This window comes from Electrophorus electricus, chromosome 22, assembly GCF_041902795.1.
Source record: "Electrophorus electricus isolate QZ-2024a chromosome 22, ASM4190279v1, whole genome shotgun sequence".
Lineage (NCBI taxonomy): Eukaryota > Metazoa > Chordata > Actinopteri > Gymnotiformes > Gymnotidae > Electrophorus > Electrophorus electricus.
The window spans coordinates 18,681,562-18,696,466 of NC_137518.1; the positions used below are offsets into that span (position 1 = coordinate 18,681,562).

The following is a 14,905-nucleotide window of genomic DNA, read 5'->3' on the forward strand; positions in this document are numbered from 1 at the left end:
TCAGTCATAATTGTAAGTCACTTTTGATAAAAGTGTCAGCTAAATGCCATAAATGTAATTGTATACAAGTAACTTGTAAGTCTTAAGAAATGTCAAATATTTGGGGGAAGTCATCAGATTATTCAGTGAGAACCAATTAGTAGTCCTAGACAAAGTCCACACAGGAAATATCTAAACACATTCTAGCTGGAGAGGCAATGGGGTGGTGATGTGCTGCTCCATGACACCCAGGCACAGGCTTTAATCTCATCATTAGAGTCAATCAAGTCAGGCTGGTCCAAAGGGCAGACAAGCAAGAATTCTCCTTTATGGTTGAGCAAGCATCAGCATCCAAAGAGTACAACAATGTATAACAGCGGCCAGAAATCTCAGGGCAGAAAAAAGCACAATACAATAAATGGTATAAAACAAGGTCATGCACAGAATATCAGTACAATTCTCTAATGTTCAAGTTCAAGTTTGGTTTATTTGTCACATACATAGTCATACATGTCGGTTATCTGTCACTTTCACAGTTACCAATCTATAGTCTCCCTTAGCCATTCAGCTTGCACTTCTTGTCTTCCTCTTCTTAGGGGTAAAAAATAGGAGACCACTCCAATTTTTGCTTAAATTAGCATCTCCACATGTACAGCAGCCATTCCATTCAAGTATTTGTTGAGTTCCTTCACAGACACACCTCATTCTACTTGAGATGCTGAATAGGTGATTACCTTAACAAAATCCTATTCTAATGATCAACAGTATAAAAACCACTGCTACTGTATAAGCAACAGTATAAAAACCACTGCTGTCTGTCTGCTGTATGCCCAGAGATACAACTGTGTCAGAGCACACACACACACACACACACACACACACACACACACACACACACACACACACACACACACTGGTTATCCTATCCTCCTTTCTCTTTTAAACATGACATGAGATTGTCCTTATGTAGTTATCCATTTATGTATTAGTGAATAATTTTACTTTGATAAGACTATCATAAGGGAACTGTCATAATGACGCAGCTCCCAGTGTTTACCATGGGTGTAATTTTCGCTGGGGACTCTGTGCACATGTCCCCACCACTTTCTAATGAGGCTGATTTTGTTCCCACCAGTTTTTCAAAATGTACTCTGAGCATATTAGTGTCTTTGCTTAACCATGTATCACTGTGTTGACAGAGATTAACTGAAACGTCTGTACCCTACTAGGTGTGTTTACTTGTGCTGTGCTAGTATTCCACTGTGTGTGTGTGTGTTTCTTTGTTTGAGAGAAAAAGTATATGGGGGTATCTGCTTTGTGGAAATGGTCACCTGTTCTAAACTTTATAGTTCAGAGGTAAAATTTTGAGTTTAAACAGTTGCACCTGTAATTATTTATTCAATATAATGATTTATTATGAAATAGTAAATGAAATGCCATTTCTGAAATTATGTCTACTTTGTATAACAATAACATGCACTTAAATATCTTTATGCAAAATGAAAAAAAAAAGTTATTAAAATTTTGTACTATACAGTCCATTATCACTGTGTAGGCTCCTGTATTGTTTACAGTTTGATATATGTTTAAGAAGCACAGAGACATTGTAAGTACATGCTATGTTTACATTACAAAGTCATAGGCTGCACACAAATGTTCATTTGAAATGTTCAGGTGTGGTAGAATAAATAGACTGTGCCTATCTTATTAAATGTGAGCACCCCCTGGTGGCCATGTCTCCTTAGCCCTGGCACATTGTCAGTCTGGTTGCTTTGGTGCGGATATCAGTGAGCAGCTCCTGAACTTGAGCATCGAGACCTTCCAAACGCCCCACATTCATGAGCAGGTCTGCTGCTCCTCTCTGCAGAGACTCTTCTTTATCTGAGAGAGAGAGAGAGAGAGAGAGAGAGAGAGAGAGAGAGAGAGAGAGAGAGAGAGCGAGTGAGTGAGAGTGGGAGGGTTTGGGCAAGTAAGAGAGAAAGTATAAGGGAGAAAAGGAGAAGAAAGAAAGGAGAATCACAGAGATGAGCACATAAACAATGTGCTAGTTTATTGTCAGTGATATTTTAGTTCATTGTTTTGCCTGTCCTGAAGTTTCCTCCTGTCTCTCCTCATACCTGTGAGTTTGTGGATGGTGTCTGTGGTGTCCTGGATGAGGGCTGTGGTGTCCTGCTGCAGGGCTTGTAACCGCTTCCTTGCTGCTCCTGCACCATCACTGTCCTTAGAAGCCTGCTTCAGCTTCACCAGCTGATCCTGCAGCACTAGCAAGTCCTGCACGCGCACACACACACACACACACACACACACACACGCATACACACCATCACACTGGTTATAAAATGAAAACTCAATAATATATACATGAAAAACAATGATAAGTGATTTTATAGGGCAGTATTAGCCACGTACCTGTGGGGAGCCATTTGGTTTTGTGTTGTGCAAGCAGAGGGCCCTAGCTTTGTAAACTACTTGTGCTATATAGTCTGTTAGTGTAGCTGGTGTTTGGTGCTCAGCATGTCTTGGGTAGCTTGGACTGTGCTGCATAGTGAGTGCCGAACCAAGCTGGATATGGTATGTGTTCAGGGTCATGTTGGGTAGCGTGTGCCTCACCTGTGCTGCATTGTTAGCCTCTTCCTCTGCTCCATCTGCCTGCTTTACAGCCTCTGTGGCCAACACTCCTCCCCTCTTCGTCAGCATAATCAGACCCTCCAGCAGGGGGTGCATTGCCTCCAACAACCCTGGCAACTCCCCTACCAGCCCCTCTGCTGGTTCCAAAACCTGCTCTGACTGAGAGACCGTTCATTTCATCAGAGAGAGAGAGATCATTAAATTCAGACAGCCATTTATCTTTTTTCCATCCACATAAGCAATCTTACTAATACAGACATTTAGATGGGTAATTGTCTGTACCTTCTGCACATCCTGTTTCACACTGTCCACAATGTCCTGGCTTTCCCGCAGTTTCTCCTCCATGTCTGTGATGGTGCTCTCATTCTCATCTAGTGACGTCAGCAATGTCTCAGCATTCTCCTGCAGTTCCAAGGCCACATCCCTGCCACAAACACACAAATACATTAAAAAAAGCACAACCACCAAACAGCCAATCATCAATGGTGTTTATATTAGCTATGTAGCATCACTGATGTTGCATGTGTGTGTGTGTGTGGGGGGGCTGTAGTGTGTGGTAGCAGTGGACAAAGTATGTGAGGGCTGCAGTATGTCTGTAGGATAGTGTTTAGAGGTGTGTGAGAGCTGTAGTGTGTGTAGCAGCCTTGGGAGGGGTGTGAGAGCTATACTGTGTGTAGTAGTGTTGGTCAGTGTGTGTGAGGCATGGACAAAAATGAACCTGCTGGGGTGGTTCGTCTTGGGAGATGTGTGGGAGGGCTGTAGTGTGTGTGTGTGTGGGAGGGTTGGAGTTTGTGTGGGAGGGCTGTAGTGTGTGTGTGTGTGTGGGAGGGTTGGAGTTTGTGTGGGAGGGCTGTAGTGTGTGTGTGTGTGGGGGGCTGTAGTGTGTGTGTGTGTGGGGGGCTGTAGTGTGTGTGTGTGTGTGTGTGTGTGTGTGTGTGAGGGTTGTAGTGTGTGTGGGGTACCTGGCGTTCTCTGCATCCTGCAGTAGGTTTCGGGCCTGTTCCAGCTGTGGCCCAGCAGTATTCAGGACCCTGCTGCTGTCTGGTAGAGAGGCGGCGAGGTCCTGCATCTCCTGTAGCTTCCTCTTCAAAGCCTCTGCTGTCTCTGGCAGCCTCATACCCAACACACCCTCACACACACGCTGCACTACACCAGGATCAGAGACTGGGTCTATTCACATCCACACATATACATATAAAGATTAGTATAAAGTAGCATTTGCAACACATTGTAGGTCAGCTAGTAAAATCTACCTAATTTTTATGTACACAAATTTAGTGGTGTACATAGTTTTACTAAAGTAAAAATAATCGTTTACACAGATTCAGTGTAAATGTACATATACAATTTACCAGACAGGAAGTCCTTCAGTCTCCTTATAAAGTTCTTAGTATCCTTCATGTCATCATCCATGTCATCACGTGCGCGCTTGATTTGATTGGTCAGCTCTTCAGTGGACAGTCTGACTCGATTGGCTGAAGCCTGGGTATCCTGAATCTGTTGATCAGAAGAAGGCATAAGTGTGATAAATTCAAATGTGTGATACTCACTCACTAGCTAGGAAGCTCTTCACTGTGTAAACATGAAGATGTAAGGCTATATACAAGGGGTGTGTGTGTGTGTGTTACCTGTGAGTAAGCCTGTGTAATCTTGTCGTTGAGCTGCTGTAGTTTTGCTTTTACCTCCTCTGAGTCCTGCATAGCCCTGCTACCCTGTGGTAAAGCACCCACACAACGCTCACCCCGAATGCAGGGAGGCACTCCACCCGCAGGACAAAGTTCACCCCTACAGTCTTGGGGAGTACAGATGGACAAACGACTACTGCTGCACACCTACCAAAAGAAATAGATTTTTTTTTTTTTAGTTAAACATTGTTAAGGTACCACAAATTACAGCTAAAGTTGGAATTAGTTAATATACAACTATGGTTATTTATATTCATGTGTTTTTGCTGATTTTGTGCTGCTCATGCCTGTACAGCTGTAGGAGTAAGGTTGGGCAGGGTTGCCAGAACTTTGCTGAGTGTCTCCAGATTGTTGGTGTTGCCTGGCTGGATGCGGTTGAGGCTTTTCATGGCATCATCTCGGATGGATGATGCCTTGTTCACAGCATCTCCCGTAGCTTCGGCCTGCCCAGCTGCATCTGTGGACTTGTTGTAGGCTTTTCTAACAGCAGCCCAGGCACCTGCAGGAACACACATTCACTCAGGAGGCTTCTCCTCTGCAGCTGACAGGTGCACTTGTGAAGACCAATCTCACACCAGTGTGCACTTTGAGAAAACAGCAACCAGATGTTACTGGGAAGATTGATATAAATGTGCATATAACTTTGGCAGTTGGACTGTGTGAGACACATCTAGCTAAAATATGAGGTCCACAGTAAGTAGTGTCTTTGCATTTTACTCAAATATGACTGGACCTTTGCTGGTCACTTAGTTAACCACACCAGGACACTGGGTCACTTCACTTTGACCAGCATAAAAATAGCAGGCAGTTTGAGTGCATTTTAATAGTTTTTTCCTGCAATTTCTAAATGTATTTTTAAAGGATTTATTATAAAATTGAAAATATCAGTATGTAAGCCCCATGGGTGTAACTTTGCTTGGAAAATGCTGGGGACAAAAATGAGCTGTCCCTCAAATTTGCATTCCCTTTAAGAAATCAAGCATGAGCACTGAAAAGAAGTTGGCACTGAAACTGAAAAGAAGATGCTCATGAAGTCTTTATGGCTGCATTTAAAAGAAGTATCAACATTATGATTTAAATAGAAAATAACTGTACAAATATATTTTACTTATTATTATTTTTTATTATTTTAAAAATGGTCTGTTTTCTGAAATGTAAATTGTGGTGCATTTATTATCTCAGCATTGTGTGACACGATAAGCTCCACTGTTTTCATATTCATGTTCATATGCTCTGTCATTAGGCATTCTATGATTAATATATGTTTTATTTCATTGAATAAAGTAAGATTCAAATTATTATTTAAGAAATTAAGCAAAGACACTAATATGCTCAGAGTACATTTTGAAAAACTGGTGGGAACAAAATCAGCCTCATTAGAAAGTGGTGGGGACATGTGCACAGAGTCCCCAGCGAAAATTACACCCATGGTAAACACTGGGAGCTGCGTGTGCTGCCTGTACCTGCATAGTTGGTCCCAGGTTTTACTTTGGCATTATATACCAGGTGGAGTTCTGAGAGCAGATTCTGCAGTTTCTCTAGTTCTCCCTGTAGGTCTGGAGTTGGACCAGTGGAATGCAGACCAAGATTTATATCTCTGACCTTAGACCTAACCCGAAGAGACAGAGAGTGTGCTGCATGTTAAAGAAGATAGACTTTCCAGAATCTTGACTGTGTAATGTGAATCAACACTAAGACTCTCAGCCTCCATCAGCAACACAACTATTTTGACATAATGCTACCACACAGAATGCATTCAGTTTAAATGTGTGTGTTCAGGTATGTGTGCTCTCACGTACCAGAGTCTCTGCAGGTGTCTTACATAGTTATCCATGAAGTTCTCGGACTGTGCAGGGAGTTTCAGGGAATCCTGCAGGTGGAGGAGCGTGAGCTCCAGCTCTCTGATGCGGCCCATGACATCTGCACCGGCGCCGTCTGTGGCAGACAGCAGGGTGCTGGCCAGGTGCCCGAAGTCCAGGGTAAGACTCTGCAGCTGGGCATCCAGGTGGACGAAACAGGAAGGGCAGGTGGGGCACTGTGGAAAGCTGGCACAGTGCCCACGGGCACAGGTGTTACAGTGAACACCGGTGACCCCCCGCTTACAGTGACACACACCTGTATCCTTATCACACCCTCCAGGGACCGTCCCTGTACTGTCACATTGGCATGCTGAAAGGGCGATGAGGAATGCAGAGAAAGATGGAGAGAAGCAACGTTAATCTGCAATACTTTGGAAAGGGCTAAATATTTAGATTTTCTTCATTGTGTAATGTCCAGTGCAAGACTCTCTTTGTACTGTCACTCTGAGAGTCACAGGGCATAGAGATAGAGGCAGACAAACAGAGGCTACACTCAGAGAGCAGTTAGCTGCTGGTCACATCATTATACATATAAATAAGTGCATGCTGTCAAACTCTCAGACAAGACAGAAAACAGGGGTGCTGTAGTCAGAAAGCCATATCAAAGTATTTGACAGGAGGACAATGCAAAAAAAAAAAAAAATGCAAACTGAACAAAAAAAAAAAAGGAAAAAGATTAGGTACAGTGCCCACGACACACAGTGGCCTACGTTCTCCACATAACACCAGTTGAAGGCACTGTTGGTATTAGCAGATAAATGGCAACTTTTTATGTTGCATATTATGGAAATTGGCATCTTTGATGTTTACTCTCTGTTGACATGGCTATAGGTATTATGCTATTGCAAAAATCAAGAAGGGAACTAACTTACGTCCATACAACAGGACGTGTTCCACTCCTTTTATAATACAATAGGAGAGACACTTTCATTAGTAAATAAGGTCATCAGTCTCAATCTCTGACTGTCTGAATGTAGCCTGAAGAACAGACGGGGGGATGGAGAAAAGAATAGAGAGAGAAAAGGGAGGCAAAGGTCTGATCAGAGGTGTGATTTGTATTGAGTGATGCTATTACGTTTGCAGCCAATTAATGGGTCTCCAAAGGTGTTGTCTGGGCAACCACCACAGGTTCGTCCACTAAACCCTTCCCGACACAGACACTGACCTGTTTGCTATAGTAATTAAAATAAAACACTGTTACTCTCCCAGAATGCACCGCATGAAAAAAACCCAATAAAAACAGTTACTGCAGTTTACCTAGTGGAGCAGGGGTTTATACTTCTAGTTTACCTGGGACCCTGGATCAGTTGGCTAAAAAAAGGGAAAGCCTAAAACTGCCCAGGGTTTTGTTCCCAGTACTGGAGTTGAAACCTCTGTAGTAGAGTATTGAGTCTACTAGAAACAGAGGACGAGAGGGTGGTATGGGTAGAGTAGCTGGTCACGGGTCAAGTTCCAGAGTGTGACAGGAAGGACCTACCTGGTCACAGGTGTGGCTGAGGGCATTATTGGGGTAGCAGTCACAGGGCTGGCAGCCCGAGGGAGAGGAGGGGTTCCATAATCCAATGGTACATCGATCACATGACAGCCCCTCCGTTTTTGGACGGCATGCACACTGTCCCGTTACGGGGTCACACATGCCATGAAGAGAGCCTGTTGTGCTGCAGGAACACTCTGAATACACACACACACACACAATGTTTAGTGCCAAATGTGTGAGCTTAATGGTACATAGTGAAGTGCACCTATAGGTAATATAGACGTGAAAGGTGTGAGGTGAGAGGTGAAGAAGTTGAGGTGCAAGGCAGCTTACTGGAGCAGCCAAGTGGGTTGGCAGTGCTGAGGCCAAAGTACCCGGGTTTACAGCGGTCACAGCGTGCACCTTCCACATTCGCCTTACAGAGACACGCCCCTGTGACTTGGTCACACTGACCTCCTTTCTCTGAACCCATGCTATCACACTGGCACCCTGCACAGTGGAACAAAGCAACACAGTGCATCAGTGAGGAGTATGCATGTTGTAAGTGTGTGTGACTCAGCTATAAATTCACTGAAGTAAGGGTGTGTGGTTATGCGCATGTGGGGTGAGGATATCTGTAGTGTGTTTTTGAGTGTGTTTGCAGGTATGTGGGTGTAAGTGAGGAGTGTGTGTGTGTGACTTACATAGGCATACACTGGACTGAGAAGTGTATGTGTGTTTGTTACTTATGTAGGCATGCAATGGAGTGAAGAGTGTGTATACATATGTATTTTATGCAGGCATACACTGGAGTGAGAAGGGTATGTGTATCTTACAGTATACTGGAGTGAGGAGTGTGTATGTGTGTGAAACTTACATAGACATGCAATAGAGTGAGGAGTGTGTATGTGTGCGTAACTTACTTAAGCATGCATCTGGGCTTTGCATGTTGCTGTGGGGATTGCGGTAATAATTTGGGATGCATTGTTCACACCGGGGTCCTGTGGTGTGGTGCTGACATCCCACACACACACCGCCACTCCGCCTGCCGCTAAGTTTGTACAGCTCACTGTCAAAACGGCATCTCTGAGCATGATTATTACACTCACATCCTGCAAGGGCAACAGACACACACACAGCCAATTTTCATGAGTTAAAAAGAGTTCCAGATCCCTAAAGTTGGTTGCGATTGCTAATGATAACCTTTATATCCAGATCTGTATATCAATAGGCCCCTGTAAGCAGGTGGTATTATTCCAGGTTAACATAGCAAACTGAACATGCTGTGTTAGTGTGGGAGCTGCAGTATAAAGGCATGTTAGTCTGGAATCTGTGGCATAAGGTGTATTTGTATGGGAGCTGCAGTGTGTGTGTGTGTGTGTGTGTGTGTGTGTGTGTGTGTGTGTGTGTGTGTGTGTGTGTGTGTGTGTGTGTGTGTGTGTGTGTGTGTGTGTGTGGGCTGTAGGGCTGTAGCAGGTGAGGTGTTGCGTACGCTTGCAGGTGTGAGGGTTGTCACGTTTTGCTGGTCTCCATGGATGGTCATTGTACAGGTCAGCACACCGTTCACAGTTCAGCCCTGCTGTATTATGCTGACATTCACACACTCCATTCACCTAAAACAAAAGCACATCCACAATCAAATGCAACCTTCTCTTTAGAACTGCTGCATGCCCACTCACAGCACTGAGACGACTCGCTTTCAAATTCTTAATGACATCCATTTAAATAGAGATGTAAAAAATCTACTACTGTTGTGTTATACGTTGGGTACCTCTGTGCTGTGTGGGTAGCTGGAGGTGGCTTTAGGCAGGCAGCGGTTGGCGTGCCCGTGGCAGAAGCAGGAGCCCATTACCTTCATCTCCTTCAGGGCATAAAACTGACTGGGGTTACGGCCAGGCGTGCGGGGAACCTCACCCAGCTGGGTGAGATTCACACGGAGACCCGTAAAAGCAGTTACCTCTGGAGGGAATATTAATCAATCAGTTAAACAATGAATCAGTCAAACAATCATTTTAATTAAGTATAATTTAATAATCTTTTGATTTGAACAGACATGGCTTGCCTTCAATTTTATATTCATCTGAGTAGTTGATTTTGGAGTATTGTTGCAGGGGGTGGAAGTAAATCTGAGGGGAAACGGGGAAACAGAAAACTCTACAATCAAGACACAAGACACTCAGCACTAACAAACAGCCTAATAGTGTCCATAACCACTGGCTCCAGGACACCACTCATCACTCCCTGTACACACAGACTCCAGCGGATAGACTGCATGTGTATTTGAGTAGGTATGTGTTTGAGTGAGAGGGAAAGAGAGAGTCTGTTCATACTTTTTGGTCCTGATAAGGGTTAGCAGAGCTGGCAGGGAGGGTGTAGCAGTAAGTAGTGCCCAGGTCAGAGGGCATCGTCATGGCAACCTTGGGGTAAGCAGATGGACAGTCGATGGCCATGTAGAGTGCTGGTTGCCAGGTCCGTCCAAAATCAGCTGTGCGCTCAATCAACAGAGCACTTGGCCGGGGGCCCTACATGCAAGAGACAATATGGCATGTAAGCTCACAGTAACCACTGTGTATTTGTGTGGGTGTGTGTAAAAATGCCCTAATTATGTAATAAAACCAGACAAAACCAGAAGTAACCTATAAAAGTATGTTTGATTTTATGAAAAATCTGTTTATTTTATTGCGCTCAATGATGAGGTTATGGTGAGCTTTGTGTGTATACATGCATGTGTGTGCATGCTTGTGTGTGAAGGGTATGCCCAGTGCTGTATGTCTCCTGTACCTTAAAGGAGAGGAGCAGTGTGTCCAGTTGAAATAGCTGCTGTAGGTCCAGCAGCAGAGAAACAGGATTTACACCTATACATACAGAGAGAAACACAAAGACAAGCTTCAATAAGCAAAATGTGAATATTTACAATTGTAAAAGTTGTAACACAGTAATTCATTACATCAAATATTTGAAACTTGACCAGAGTTGAGAAGGTGGTGCTCCATTAGTTTAGGAGCTGTTCAGTGACAGAGTGACATAGGCCACTGTGCTACTGGGCACTCCATTGTATGATCCAGCATCTCACCTTTCCTGGACTGCCACCACCTGTCAGGTCCCGCACTGCTGAGGACGTTCTGGATGGTGTGAGCATTACGTGCTGCTGGATTCCGTGAGTCACATGGGCAACACTTCATTTTCCACTATAGGGAATGAAGATTAATTTTATCAACCTGTTCGATACCAGTGGCCACACCTGACCCCCAACTCCTGGTGATTGATGACATTTGTGTATGTGTGTATGCTTGGGTCAGTATCTGTGCATGTATTGATCAGCTCGATGCTTATAGCACAGAACAATCCACAGGTCTGTCTGACCTGCAGTGTGTAAAATCACAACATTGCTGACTATGAATCAAGTTTTGTGAAATGTGTGTTTACAACATTTATATTCCCACTTGGTTAGCTGATGCAGGGTAGAGGAAGAAAGCTTCCTTCAGCTTGGACAGCTGCTATCAGTTTTAGGTTTATGGTGTCTTACACACACACACACACACACACACACACACACACACACACACACACAATCACACACCCTGAGAGCTTACTAAATGCACTAACACCCAGCATCACCACATATTTGTTTTACTCTTTTTCCCAAGAGATGTATTTTCAGATTGAGTAGTGAAAGAAAGAAAGAGAGAGAGAGAGAGAGAGAGAGAGAGAGAGAGAGAGAGAGAGAGAGAGAGAGAGAGAGAAAGATTGGACCAAAGAAGCTTCTTGTCTAAAAGATTTTTGGAAACCATTTCAGTCACCTCAAATACCTTGCCTACAGCAGACTAATCAGCACGGCGGCTTGGTGGTTGGCATGTTTGCCTCTCAGTGCTATAGTTTCAGGTCTGTCCCACTATCTTGGAGGGATATCCATGTTCTCCTCATGTCTGCATAGGTCTCAGTCCAGAGGTTGTTCTGGGGTCTCAGTTTTCCACCCACAAACCAAAAACATGGAAAACCTTTTTCTTCTTGTTTTTGAAAAGCTCCTCACCATTTTAATCAAATGCTAACCAAGTGCACAGATATACTGTGCAGTCAAAATGTCTGTACTATAGTAAGTTGTTTAGAATAGACTTAATAAAATTCCTTATTTCACAGTTAAAACTCATTGTTCAGCATTTTGTATTCCACTCATAAAACATAATTAAAAATCTATATTCAGTTTTGCACTGATAAAATAATTAATTATTATTATGTATTTCATATGACAAAGATAGAAATCTTGTTTCTCTGCTGATTCAGAGAAAGTGGTGTCCCATGTATCAGTGTGAGTGCACAGTTAGTCATATCCCCAGGCCAGGTTCAGCTAGTCAGAGAACCATCATTGTAAAATACTTGTATGACAGCAGGCTACTCTCTGTCTTTTTCTACATGTCTTAATCCTGTAACCTCTAAGCAGACCAAAGAAAGAAAATTTCCACATATGGCACAAATCCAGACAGTTTCTTAAGAATGTGACCTCATCTGCAATAATAGCTCAACAGCACACAAACCCTGCTGACCCAGTCATTGTTTCTTATGGCATGTGTTTTAATGGTGCTGTAATAAACCGTGTAAGAATTATTTTTAAAAATCTAACATAATCTGACAATGTCAAATTAACATGGATATTTTATCAGACAACAAGAAAACCAATTCCACAGAGTAAGGTTTGAGTTTTTACCTGTTCAAATGGTGTGCAGAATACTTCTGTTCCAATGAGGCCACAGGTGGAAGATGCACTGAGCTGCTGTTCTCTCCCATGAAGCAGGTCTCCAATGGGTGGGTAACATGCGCCCCGCACACAGTCCTGCTGTGTCTGTGACATAGCAGCCACCACTGGAAGACAGAGACAGCAGGTCAGGAAGAACGAGAGAGAGACAGCGATCAGGAGAAAAAAGACAGCCAGTTAGGAAGAGAGAAAGACAGTAATCAGGAGTGAGAGTTTGAAAATGTTGGTCTGAGTAATATAATCTATCCATTTCAGCAGTGAACACATACCTGCTAACTGCAGAAAAATCCACACCTTCATTACAAGTCCTTTAAGATCTAAAATAAAAAAAATATATATTATTATTTCATAAATTTGGGATGTGCAGCTTTTCAGCAGGTAAAGCTAATGACTACATGAAGCACCCTTACCTGATTTACTGTTGTAGTTTTGCTGAGCCTGGTGATAGATTTCAACATCAAAATGTCTTTCCTGGGGCTTTATATTTAAACAGTGGCACGCCTCTGTGTGAAGGGGTGGGGGGGGTGCATCTGTGTGCATGTGTGTACGTGTGTGAATGACTGTGAGGACTGTATGATGCATACTTCCTCACACTGCCACACCCTTCACAATCATGAATTAAAAAATGAACACATTGGAACGCACATACATTGCAACATATCCATACAGACACCCAGTAAATGATCTGAAGTGAATCAAAGTAGGGCATTTTAAACCTTTTAGTGGACAGATCTTGTCAAAGACCAGAAAACATGAATAATGGTCTACATTATAAACCTCAGGGTCAAGCCAGAATCCTAACATTAACTCTACATTCAAATCTCAGCTCCAAGGACTAACTTTAAATCTTAGCCTCAAATGTAAATCCAGGTCTAACTCTAAACCTTTCTTTAGAAATCTACCACAAATCCCAATTCTAACCTTAAACTTAATACTAAGCCTAATACTAAATCTACATGTATCCTCAATGCAGCATGACTAGGGTTAAACCTAACCTTAAGCCCAGCCTGTTCTCTTACACAGTGCTGTGCTGTCAGGTTCAGACTTGTTACAACAGGAGAAAGAGATTCTGGAGAATATTGTACAGTAAAAAACAAAAAGTCTTTACGGGGTAATATACACTTATTTACACTAAAAGGCTTTGACTCATAATTATCTCATATTTTTAAATACACCCAGATTGACTTTTGCTTTGCTAGCATTTTATTTTCAAGGTCATCGAAAGCATTTACTATGGACAGTCAAACAGGGTTTAGAAGATGGATGTAAGACAGTGGAATCAACAAAATTGATCAGAGAAGTAAATATATGCTATTTCTACATTACAGGCAGGAAAACCAGCAATGGGCAGAGGCAGTAACAGGGGAGGACAGTAGCCAAGTAAATGGCAAGGAGAGGAAGACAAACATGTTGGATTGTCTTTCTCACCTTTAATGGAGAGGAGAAAAACACTACCTGTCTGTGACTGTGTCTGTGACTCCAGTATGACGCGCCGTGTGTGTGTGTTCTGGGTGTGGTGTACTATAAACTGCAGCCTCGGGCCACTCTATATTTCTTTGCACATATCTCCACTACAGGTATGAACCAGCCTTAGCTGTCTCTCTCTCTCTCTGTGTGTGTGTGTGTGTGTGTGTGTGTGTGTGTGTGTGTGTGTGTGTGTGTGTGTGTGTGTGTGTGTGTGTGTGTGTGTGTGTGTGTGTGTGTGTGCGCGTGAGCAGGTATGAGTCTTTGACTAATCTCTCTCTAGAAAGCACCAGACACAGACTGACGCACCCAGGTACTGCTGCCAGGTTTCCATGGTGATAACTGGTGCAAGTGCTATGTTTTATGCATTGGGGGAAGTGGGAGGTTACTCAACACTGATGCTGTTCATGCAGAGCTGATCAAACACAATATATATTCACACACTGTACATGATAACCAAGAACCAGTCACACATTTCATATTCTGATTACACTATGCATGGCCTGGCTGAGATTTATAAAGTGTATAAAAAACAGGATCACTAACACAGGCACTTAATAAACTTTATCAACATTTTCTTACATTTGTACTTTTACTGAGTTATTGTCATATTGTCATATGGCCTGAGAATGTCTTTAAAAATAGTCCTTAAAAGAAGTTAAATAGTCCTGAAATGAGATTCCTGATCTGGAGAAAAACAGCAGCAGTGTGGAATCCCTCCTAGTCTGAGAAATGTGCTGGGAGAGGCTGTGGAAGAAGGTGGAGGAGTGCTGTAGGTGTTATGTATGAAATCAACTTGCTGAAGTCCAGATGAGGTCTAACTTCTGAGTTTTAAATAAGTTCTGTTACCTGTGGCCCATGTCTTAAAGAAAGTCAGCATTCACTAACAAAGCTAGAGTAACATACAGTACTTTTTAAGTTGAATTCAAATCTGTTTTTAGAATTATTTTATCAGGTATAGCTTTAAAGTGACTAAGCAAACAAATTTTTAATGAAATATATATTCTTCATAACTAAGGCTATTAATAGATTTTAAATATTTTCAAACTTACCTCTAAATTAGTAAGATTACAGCCAGGGGAAG

At 42.8% G+C, this 14,905-nt stretch overlaps 1 protein-coding gene across 1 annotated transcript; it reads right to left on the minus strand.

Moving 5' to 3' along the window:
* Positions 1 to 287: 287 nt before the first annotated feature.
* Positions 288 to 12,861, minus strand: lamb3 (laminin subunit beta 3). The gene is made up of 23 exons (XM_027032371.3): positions 12,768 to 12,861; positions 12,627 to 12,674; positions 12,310 to 12,464; positions 10,681 to 10,795; positions 10,389 to 10,462; positions 9,938 to 10,129; positions 9,670 to 9,733; positions 9,379 to 9,566; positions 9,100 to 9,220; positions 8,531 to 8,719; positions 7,962 to 8,117; positions 7,629 to 7,822; positions 7,227 to 7,323; positions 6,092 to 6,461; positions 5,756 to 5,901; positions 4,580 to 4,791; positions 4,236 to 4,439; positions 3,960 to 4,104; positions 3,570 to 3,777; positions 2,890 to 3,031; positions 2,590 to 2,766; positions 2,097 to 2,250; positions 288 to 1,860 (listed from the first exon to the last, which is right to left on the minus strand). Exons 2-23 carry the CDS (start codon positions 12,655 to 12,657, stop codon positions 1,721 to 1,723), a joined length of 3,474 nt encoding a protein of 1,157 aa, XP_026888172.2. The 5' UTR covers positions 12,658 to 12,674; positions 12,768 to 12,861; the 3' UTR covers positions 288 to 1,720.
* Positions 12,862 to 14,905: the final 2,044 nt, after the last annotated feature.

Excerpts from the sequence above, each read along its gene's own strand:
- lamb3 (XM_027032371.3), bottom strand. The coding sequence starts at position 12,657 with ATGAAGGTGTGGATTTTTCTGCAGTTAGCAG. Across the intron at positions 9,567-9,669 it reads AGATGAATATAAAATTGAAG|AGGTAACTGCTTTTACGGGT; the intron begins GCAAGCCATGTC and ends TATTCCCTCCAG. Across the intron at positions 3,778-3,959 it reads ACTGAAGGACTTCCTGTCTG|ACCCAGTCTCTGATCCTGGT; the intron begins GTAAATTGTATA and ends GGATGTGAATAG.